This window comes from Bison bison, unplaced genomic scaffold, assembly GCF_000754665.1.
Source record: "Bison bison bison isolate TAMUID 2011002044 unplaced genomic scaffold, Bison_UMD1.0 scf7180017864079, whole genome shotgun sequence".
Taxonomy (NCBI): domain Eukaryota; kingdom Metazoa; phylum Chordata; class Mammalia; order Artiodactyla; family Bovidae; genus Bison; species Bison bison.
The window spans coordinates 1,304,489-1,315,064 of record NW_011494651.1 but is presented as its reverse complement, the minus strand read 5'-3'; the positions used below and the strand labels follow the sequence as shown (position 1 = coordinate 1,315,064).

The window sequence follows — 10,576 nt, the reverse complement described above, 5'->3', positions numbered from 1 at the left end:
CCTCCCCCAGCACTGAATCCGAAGACCAGGGCCCGCGGGACCAAACTCGGCAGGAGAGGATGCTGTGTTTCCACGGTGGAACCCGTGGTCGCCTCTCACACCGGGGTCTGTCCCCTCCTCGCTCCCGCCCGCCCTGGCCCGAGTCACCCTGGGAAGACCGGCCAGCTCCCCCTCGCTGCTCGGGAGTCCCCCTATGAGAAGGAGTTGGAAGGGGTGGCCTCCGGGAGCCTCCAGGCTCCGAGGTGCCAGGATTTTCTGTCCCAGTGGATGGGAACCCAAGAAACACAGGCTCCCAGGTTGGTTCTGTTTGGAGTGTCAAGGCGGCTAGGAAAACGTGCTGTGAGCACGGGCTCTGGGCCCAGCTGCGCCCGGCCCCTGGCTCAGGTCACTCCAGGAAGGGTTTAGCTGGGAACCGAAGACACGAGCACTGTCTGAGTCCCCAGCGAGGCCTCGCAGCTGCTCGTCACTGTCTCTCCACCACTACCTTCCCATGACCTGTTTCTGCCTCCCCACTGCCACCCGGTGGAATGCAAAGCCCTCAGGGGCAGGGGCTGTGTGGGTACTGACCCATCTCTGTATGCACAGCGCCAGGCCCGGGGCCAGTACAGAGAGGGAAGAGCCCAGAAACCCAAAGAATGAACGAGTGCGTCGGAAAGATCTGACTCCATCTCCAGCGGTCTAAGAGCTGAGAAGTGCCCCCAGGGCGGCCGCGCTGCAGCCACGCCTGCCGGCCCAGCGTCAAGCACAAAGGTGGTCCCAGGCAGGCTGCTGTGTGCAGGTGCCCGCGAGCTGTTCACCAACCCCCATGCCAGGGGGTTGGGGGGCAGCAGGGGGCACACAAACCCTCGACCCCGCTTCCTCCTGCCTGCCCCCATCCCCAGGCGCCTGAAGGTCCTATAACGCATCGCTCCACCTAACAGTGGGGGAAACTGAGGCCCAGGGCGGGCAGTGACTCAGGGGCAAGCAGCAAGTTTTATGGCTGCACGCCCTCCCCTTCGAATCCCAGCGAGGACTCCTGTACTATTAATTGTAATTAACTAATTATTCTTGCTGCCAGCTACTGGAGGAGGAGGCCGGGGGCGGGGGGGCCCCCAGATGACTCAGTCATGTTTACAACATGCAAACCCATTTAAGAGCTTGTAAAGTCGCTATAAATGGCTCTTTGGCAACAGAGGAGTTAACGATCCTGTCTCCAGCTGCAGCTCCACAACGGTCAGTCAGGACTGCGGCCTCAGGGATGGGGTTCTGAGAACCAACAGTGCCACCTACAGGCCACGTTCCGTAACGCTCCGCCCAGGCCAACAAAATCCAGGACCTAGGAGACCTGGAGGGGCTTCCCAGGAGGCTCAGTGGTAAAGAATCTGCCTGCAACGCAGGAGAGGAGGGGTCGATCCCTGGCTCGGGAAGATCCCCTGGCGAAGGAAAGGGCAACCCACTCCAGTATTTTTGCCTGGAGAATCCCATGGTCAGAGGAGCCAGGTGGGCTACAGTCCACGGGGTCGCAAATGAGTCACACCCGACTTAGCAGCTAAACAGCAAACAACAGCCGCAGGTGGGGAGACTGAGGCTCCCGGGATCACCCGAGAGCAGGTGGCTCCGCCCTGCTGGACGCTTTTCGCACCGTGAGTGACAGGTGCAGGTTTCCAGCTGGGCCCTGAAGGACCAGGGCACCCGGGCGGGAGCCGGGCTGGTCTGCGACAGGCCTCGGCTGAGCCACGACGGGCTGGAGGACCAGGGGCATCTGGCTGAACCTGCTGTCTCCGGCCACTCACCCACAGTCATGCCGTCCATGTAGCGCTTGATGATGTCGAAAGAGTCACGGAGGTTCCCGTCCGTTATGTCGAAGATGATGTCCGCGTGGTTGGCAGGATACGCAGGCGTGATGGCCCGGAGGAAGATGATCTCTGCCAGAGAGAAGCGAGGCATGGAGAGGGCGCAGTGCTGGGCCCCGTGACCCCGGAGAGGCCTGACCCAGGGCCGTGAAAACCCAACACAAGGGCCCCATGCATGGAGAAGGTGCAGGGGCCCCGAGGGACCCCAGGGCACAGCCTGTGCCCCCTTTGCACCAACAGGGAAGCCAAGGCCTGGCGAGACTTTGGATCCTCCCGGAAGTCATGGAGCGCATTAGCTGGTGAGGCCAGCGCTAGGAAGTAACTGGTGATTGCTCAGGAGTCTCCCTGAAGCTGGGAAGATGGGGAAGAGGGGCGGATGAAGGATGTGGGAGAGAGGTCGAGATGGTCCCTGCCCCACCATGATGGGGGTTGGGCAAGCCCCTCCTCGGGCCGGGCCCCAAGCGGGTGGGTGGCTGCGTCCATCTCCCAGGCCACCTGATGTGAAATCAGCAGACCCTGATGTGAAATCAGGGCTGGGAGCACAAGGGCCCGATTTACGCAATCTGGGGGGTGGTGGGGAGTCCTCTCTGAGCCTCCGTCTCCCCACCGTAAAGTGAAGCAGGCACCCGCCGCTGCCCACTAAGGGTCCTCTCCACGTGAACAGTCAGGGTCCAGGTTTCCTGGCCCAAGATGCCAACAGGTAGCTCTAACCACGCCCAGCTCCCCGTAGCACCAAACTGTGGGTCAGCACCAGCCGGAGGGCCACGGCACGGGGGAAAGGGATTTGGGAAGGATCTGCGTGGTTTGGTGGAACCCGTCATGGTGCACGGGGCAAACCGCAGTCAGTGATGTTCTCTGAGCCAAGTCCGGGCCGCCCTGCAAAGGTTCTGCACCTCCCTTTTCTAGAGGGATGAGGAGGTGGGGGGCTCAGCTCTCCTGCCGGTGAGCCCGTCCCTGGGCGCCTCTCCTGCCCTCCCACCCCCACGGCCAGGCTCAGTGTTCTGGTACGCACACCCAAGTCACTCCCCGGACCCTGAGGCCATGTATAGACACGAGGCAACCTGTCCAACCTTCCTGAGACGGACGGAGGGCTCTTGTTCACCACGGCGTCCCACAGCCTGACACCCAGGAGGCTCAGTTGGCTGAATTAATTCTCGTGGGGAGCTCTTCCGAAAGCCACAGGGGAAGGATGAAGACTCCACAGAGGAAGGGGGTGTCTGGAGACCACGCCAGCCCTAGCACGTGGGCCGCACACCCCAAAGGAAGGCACACAGGGCAGCTTCCTGCCCACAGCCTTCTGCCAGGCACGGGGAGCCTGCTGCCCTGGCCCCACGTGTGGACAGGGGCTGCGACTGCAGGTCGACACTGCAGTGGGAGCTGCCTGTGGCGGGCACACTGACGCCTTTACCAAAGGGTTTCCTGGAGTCGGTCTAGCCACACCAACCCACCTGCCCCTCGGTCTCCAGGATGCAGCTTCTGTGTGCAAAAAGCATCAGTCACGACCCTCTACTGGCTCCCAGAACCTTGGAGTTGAAGCCCCAACTCCAAGTGCAGGCTCCCACCTACCTTTGCAGTGCATCTCTTGCCAAGCCTTCACCACTCCAGCCAGAAAAACTTGGCTTCCTTCCTCAAAGACCCACACTCCCCACTCACCTCCAGATTTTCTGGAGGTATTCTGATTTGGCCCTCTCTCCCACTCCCCACTTTCCTACATTAACGTCCTACTGGCCCCTCAGGACCCAGAGTAGGGTCACTGCCTCCTGGAAGCCCTCCCTGATAACCCCACACCTGGCAAAGAATCAACACTTAATAGCTATTCACTGAACGACTGTTATCCCCCAAATGAGATCCACACCCCCTCTACTGAACTGAGGGCGGGGAACAGGCAGGAACCGGGTTGCCTTGTAGTCTGGGGACGTGGAGGAGATGCAGAAGCAGGGAGGGGTCGGCATTCCAAGCCCCAAACCCACATCTCGCCAAGGAGCTGCTCCTGCAGGTCAAGCTATCAACCTCAGCAAGGGGGCAGGGATGGTACCCCAGACGCTGGCCTCCGCCAGGACCCCCGCAACGGCTCCAGACTTGGGAGCGGCCACTCACCTTCAGGGCGGGTGAACTCGCGAAAGGTGGGGAGTGAGACGACGGTGTGGGAGATGGTGTGCACCGGGTCCAGCACGCAGGCGACATCGTTGGGGCGGCAGGACTTGATGCAGCGGACAGTATCTGTCTTCTCTTGGCGGAGCCTGAGGGGAGCCACAGCACAAGAGGGGGTGGGAAAGGTGGCACCCGGACACCCACAGAGACAGAGCCCAGGGTCCAGGAGAGAAGCAGGTGGCCGGGTAGCAGCACCCGCCCCAGGCTGGCTCCGTCGTTGAGAGACCCGCACCAGCCTCCCAGCCCGGCTGCTCCGAGGGGATGCTTCCGAGTCCTTCTACAAACCGGACCGGGAGTTGAACCCCTGAGACACACCCCAGTTTCCATCTGCCCCGGCTGGGATAAACAAAGCTTTGCTATTTACCAGCTACACAAACTGAGCTTCAGTTTCTGCAACTGCAAATCACATTCATTCATCCACTTGCTCAACAAGTGTGTTTGGAGTGTCTGCTGGGTGCCACACACCAGGGACACCAAAAGCAAGCAAGGGAGACAAGGTCCGGCCTTCCTGGGACCCCGGGTCGGGGTGGCGGGCTGTCACAGGTAAAGCCCCCAGCTCGGCGCCCCACACAAAGCAGTCAAATCTCCAGTGTCACGTACGTGATGGACGGGGAGGAGGGGCCCGAGTTTGCTACAGGTCCAGGCATACTTTTAAAAACCTCTTAATCATAAGATAAAACACAATGCGAGAGCTACACAAAACAAGGTTACAGCTTAACGAGTATTATCAGGCAAACCGCTTTCCAATCGGCACCCAGGTCAAGAAAGAGAACTTCAACCTGGCACTTGAGGCCCCTTCGTGGGCCCAGATCTGTCTTAACCCTCTCGTGCACCCCCAAAGTAACCCCTGTCCTATCTCTGCCAGCAATCGCCTACCTGGGTTCCTTTACATCTGTACCACACATGTGCATCTCGAGAAAATCACTTAAATTTGCCCATGAAAATAATTTTGCTATATCTTTCATTTATTTATTTTTTTGCCGTGCCACGTGGCACGCAAGATCGTAGTTCCCTGACCAGGGATCGAACACATGCCCCTGCATTTGAAGCACAGAGTCTTAATCACTGGACCACCATGAAGTCCTTGTTGTATCTTTATGTATTTTTTTTAAATGAGACATATTGTTTTGGAGACAGTTCTTTCTTCCCTTTTGGCTGCGTTGGGTCTTCTTTGCTGTGCACAGGCTTTCTCTAGTTCTGGCGAGTGGGGGTTACTCTCTAGTTGCGGTCATTTCTTCTGCTGTGGAGCATGGGCTCTAGAGCACGTGCGCTCAGTAGCTGTGGTGCCTGGGCTTCGTTGCCCTGAGGCACGTGGAATCTTCCTGGACCAGGGATCGAACCTGTGTTGCCTGCATTGGCAGGCAGATTCTTAACCACTGGACAACCAGGGAAGTCCTCTCCTGAGTCCTTTGGACTCAGCCCCAGGAATCTCTGATGGCTCTCTTGCTATCTGGCTTAACAAGGTGTTCCAGCCTCATCTTACACTTTTACTGTCCCAGGTATTTCCAAGAAGTGTTGGGTTTGTTTTTTGTTTTTTAGTGGAAAATGATATTTCAAGACCATAATCTGGATACCAAGAATGCTCAGTGCTACTGAGTTGGTCATTGTTTCTAGGCCTCTTCAGTGGAAATTTTTAAAGATCATATACAGTATGAGTTCATACTGATATCTACAAACAAAATAAGAAGCACATAGTTTTTTACTTAACGTCTCCTATATACCAAAGGAATCTCCTTTTTTTCCATATCAAAATCCTGGCTCTTAAGAACACAGGATATGGTAGAATATCCCATAATTATTTATTTTTGTTTATCCCATATTTTGATCCAGTAGTCTCAGAATAACAAAACTAAAATCAGTACCACTAACATAATTACATAATTACTTAAAGTAATACTTTGGGGGCTAAGTTCTCCTAATTCTACCTACAACTTTAATAGATGTGCTGGATCTACATAGTCTGAGCCTACAGTGATTCATACCATACTCTTTTCTTATAACACTCACTTAACTGTAGTTCTGTGAGTAATTATGTTTAATGCTCTCAGGCTGACAATTTCGCATGGTGCTAACGGTGTGTGCCCTTTGTACATAAAGGCACAAAGGCTTCCCTGGTAGCTCAGATGGTAAAGAGTCTGCCTGCAATCTGAGAGGCCTGGGTTCGATTCCTGGGTCAGGAAGATCCCCTGGAGAAGGAAATGGAAACCCACTCCAGTATTCTTGTCTGGAAAATCCCATGGATGGAGGAGCCTGGTTACAGTCCATAGGCTCACAAAGAGTTGTATAAGACTAAAGGACTTACACTTTTGTACATAAAAGTCTGTTTTGTTGGGTATAAAATCCTTGACTTACATTTTCTTGAGCATTCTAAGTATTAATTTTCTTCTGGCGTAAGTGTTGTTATGGATAAATTTGATGATAACACAGTTTTTTCCCTTATAAGTCTCTTGCTGTTTTTACCCAAAGGCACAGGTATTTTTGTTTTCTCTTTCTATCTTGGTGTTGGTTGCTCTGAGTCAATATGTTCAAATATATTGGGTGTTCTTTCAATATGGAATTTAAAATCTTTTCCCTAAAACATCTGTAAAGCCTCTTGAATTATCGATTTTAGTGATTATTGCCACCCTCCTTTGTTTCACATTAATTCTTCAGAGATTCCTATTGCCTGTATGCTGGGTCTTCTTCGTCTTCAACATCTGTCACTTTCTCCTCAAGTCTTTTCATGTTATTTGTTTTTCAATTTATGAGATCTTTTTTTTCAGCTTTTCCTTAAGTATTTATTTCTGAAACTGCTTTTTGCTTTAATTTAAAATAATTTCTTGAGTCTCATCACTTCATTTCTCAGTTTTTCCTAATTCTGGCTGACATTTTTCCTTCATTTTTGGTTATATTTTCAGTCCTTTTGGTTTGTTTGATTAGGTTACAGCTTTGATCTAGTCTGTAAGCATATCTTCCTGGAGTACTTTCATTCTCCAGAGGAATGTCATTCTGTTCTTTATTCTCTTTTTTCCTACAATAGCTTTGTATGAGATTTAACCTGGATACTTTTTGGCTAACCATCTTTATGTGAAACCAGCATCACATAAGCAGTGGTCCACACTTTTCCTGATTTCACAGGGCCGCTTCATCTGTTGTTTTTGGCAGCCTGCTCTCTGACAGGCCTCTACACTTACCCGGAGCTTCATTTTCCACAATAGTCTTTTTCCTACTCAGTTTTCTATTTCATTTCCAGCAGTTTCTTCATAGTATTAGTTCCTGACTTTTCAAAGAAGCCTTCATGACCGTTTTAAAAGTTTAATGGGGCTTCCCTGGTGGTCCAGTGGTTAAGAATCTTCCTTGTAAAAACTAGGAATAAAACTACTATACGACCCAACAATCCCAGTACTGGGCATATATCCTGAGGAAACCATAATTGAAAAAGACATATGTATCCTGATGTTCATCGCAGCACTATTTACAACAGCTAGAACATGGAAGCAACATAGATGCCCATCAACAGATTGAAGGATAAAGAAGCTGTGGTACGTATATACAATGGCGCATCACTCAGCCATAAGAAGGAATGCATCTGAGTCAGTCCTAGTGAGGTGAATGAATCTAGAGCCTACTATACAGAGTGAAGTAAGTCAGAAAGAGAAAAACAAACACTGCGTATTAACACAGACATGGACTCTAGAAAGATGGTACTGATGGATCTGTCTGCAAGGCAGCAACGGAGACGCAGAGAACAGACTTGTGCACACGGTGGGGAAGGAGAGGGTGGGATGAACTGAGAGAGGAGCACTGAGATATATACACTATCATATGCAAAACAGACAGCCAGTGGGAATTCGCTGTATGATGCAAGGAGCTCAAACTCGGTACTCTGTGACAACAGAGGAGTGGGATGGGGTGGGAGGGAGGCTCACGGAGGGGACATACGTATACCTATGGCTGATTCATGTTGATGTATGGCAGGAGCCAACACAATATTGTAAAGCAATTATCCTCCAATAAGAAAAAAAAAGAATCCATTTTACAGTGCAAGGGACTCAGGTCTGGGAAACTAAGATCCCACACGCCGAGGGGCTACTAATACTGCACACCGCAGCAGAAGATCCTGCATCACACAACGCATACCCTGCATGTCGCAACCAAGACCTGATGGAGCCTAAAGAAATATTAAAAAAAAAAAACAAAGAAACTTCCCTGGTAGCTCAGCTGGTAAAGAATCCGCCTGCAATTCAGGAGATCCCGGTTTGATTCCTGGGTTGGGAAGATCCCCTGGAGAAGGGAGAGACTACTCACTCCAATGTTCTTGGGCTTCCCTGATGGCTCAGCTGGTAAAGAATCTGCCTGCTATGTGGGAGACCTGGGTTCTATTCCTGGGTTGGGAAGATCCCCTGGAGGAGGGCATGGCAACCTACTCCAGTGTTCACGCCTGGAGAATCCCATGGACAGAGGAGGCTGGCTGGCTACAGTCCATGGGGTCGCCAAGACTCGGACACGACTGAGCGAGTAAGCAGAGCACGGCCTGTTCCACCCCTTCTTCAGTCCTTGCACACACTCGCCACTGCAGTGAGCAAAGTGGCTCCCAGCCTCAGCCACTGTTCTCAGACTGCGCTGCTGCCTTTCCACAGGACACTGCTGACTGCTTGGGTTCTTTCACTGCTTCCTCCTGCACGGATGCCAACACCATGTGGGCGGATTTCATTTGAACTGTATGTGGGGGTTGCCTTTGTTTAGTTAAAAATGTTTCCCATGGAGGAAAAACTTTATCTGGTCGTTGTGGTTTTGCTTAGGATCCAGAGAACTTCCAAAACTATGCTGCAACGTCCTCGCAGACGTCTGTGCTGGACAGTCGGCACACGTCACTTCCTGGACTCCTCACAGCTCTTCCCTCTTCGCCACACGGTCTCCTTCCTCAGCCAGGAAAACACTCTGTCCTTCACTTGAGAATTTTAGAACTGGGCTGGTATGAGGGCTTTCTGAGAGCAGGCTAGAGTAACAAGCTGATGGGCACTGAGCGATCCCAGCAATCCGGCCCCCTTCAGCATGGGGCTGCGTGTCTGAGAACAGAGTCCGGAGCCAGGCTGCCTGGGTCGGAATCCTGCCCCTCCTTATATCAGCACTGGGACTTCGGGCACGTTACTCAACCTCTCTCTCCCTCCATGTCTTCATTGTGAAATGAGAATCATAACCGCACTTTTCTCAAAGGCTCCATGCTGCTGCTGCTAAGTCGCTTCAGTCCTGTCCAACTCTGTGCAACCCCAGAGATGGCAGCCCACCAGGCTCCCCCGTCCCTGGGATTCTCCAGGCAAGAACACTGGAGTGGGTTGCCATTTCCTTCTCCAATGCATGAAAGTGAAAAGTGAAAGTGAAGTCGCTCAGTCGTTCAACTCTTAGAGACCCCATGGACTGCAGCCCACCAGGCTCCTCCGTCCATGGGATTTTCCAGGCAAGAGTACTGGAGTGGGGTGCCATTGCCTTTTCCCAAGGCTCCATGAGGGTTAGTTAATTGCTTGGCCCACAGAAGGCACTGCCTAGGTGTTAGCTGTGATAGTTGTTAACTATTTTATCATTATATGATCATCATAATTATCATCCTTCACCTTTGGGCTTCCTGGTGGCTCAGTTGGTAAAGAATCTGCCTGCAATGCAGGAGACCTGGGTTTGATCCCTGAGTCAGGAAGATCCCCTGGAGAAGGAAATGGCTGCCCACTCCAATATTCTTGCCAGGGAAATCCCATTGACAGAGAAGCCTGGCAGGCTATAGTCCATTGTGTCACAAAAGTCAGACATGACTTTAGGGACTGAACACCACCACCACCACGTTTGGGAGCTTGGTTTAAAAGTGCACAAACATGGGACTTCCCTGGATGCCCAGTGGTTAGAATGCTGTGCTTTTACTGCCAAGGGCTCAGGTCTTTGGTGGAACTAAGTCCCGGTGGAACTAAGATCCCACAAGCCAGGTGGTGCTGCCAAAAAAACCCCAAAACTGCCCACACAGGTCCAAGAGTTGGAAGTGATGGCAGCTCTGCAAACCCTCCGAACTTTCATTCTCCATTTAAATCAACATCCAAATGAACACTTGAGTACCTTCCAATGAATGGAGGCACCAACACTCATTAACTGCCTACCACAGCCAGATGCTGCCTTGGGTTAAGTAACTTCATGTCATTTCCAAAACAGTTCAGGAAGTGGGCCTCGAAGCTCTGAAAGGCAAGTGACTTATCTGAGGTCACAGAACCAGTAAATGGCAACGAGGGCTCTTGAACTCTTGAGTTTCGTTCGGTTGGTTGGGTGGGTTGGTTTGTTTTTCCTGCACTGCGTGATCTCAGCAGGCTGATACCGCTATGTAGCCTCCAGGGACTGCAGAGAGGTGAGCGGCCAGGTAATCCAGATACCGCCATCCCCATGAGTGCATGCAGGTACACGCGCAGACACATCAGAGGTGTTCTCGGATGGAGCAGGCCACCTCAAGAGGCAGGAAGTCCCACAAACAAGACAAAGTGCAAGAAAAGCTGAACAGCCAGTGGGAATGTAGAGGGATTCTGGCAAGCCTTGTAAGGCTGCTGAAAGGCTTCTAAAGCCCCCAAGAATCCCGCCACATC

General features: G+C 52.3%; 1 protein-coding gene across 1 annotated transcript in view; it reads right to left on the bottom strand.

The window, feature by feature from the left end:
* FBLN1 (fibulin 1) overlaps positions 1–10,576 on the bottom strand; it is a 68,666-nt gene that overhangs the window by 18,254 nt on the left and 39,836 nt on the right. The window contains exons 14-15 of the mRNA XM_010837612.1: positions 3,930–4,072; positions 1,773–1,904 (exon numbers count right to left, since the gene is read on the bottom strand). Of these exons, the coding sequence (XP_010835914.1) occupies positions 1,773–1,904; positions 3,930–4,072 (275 nt within the window). The remainder of the gene's footprint in view (positions 1–1,772; positions 1,905–3,929; positions 4,073–10,576) is intronic.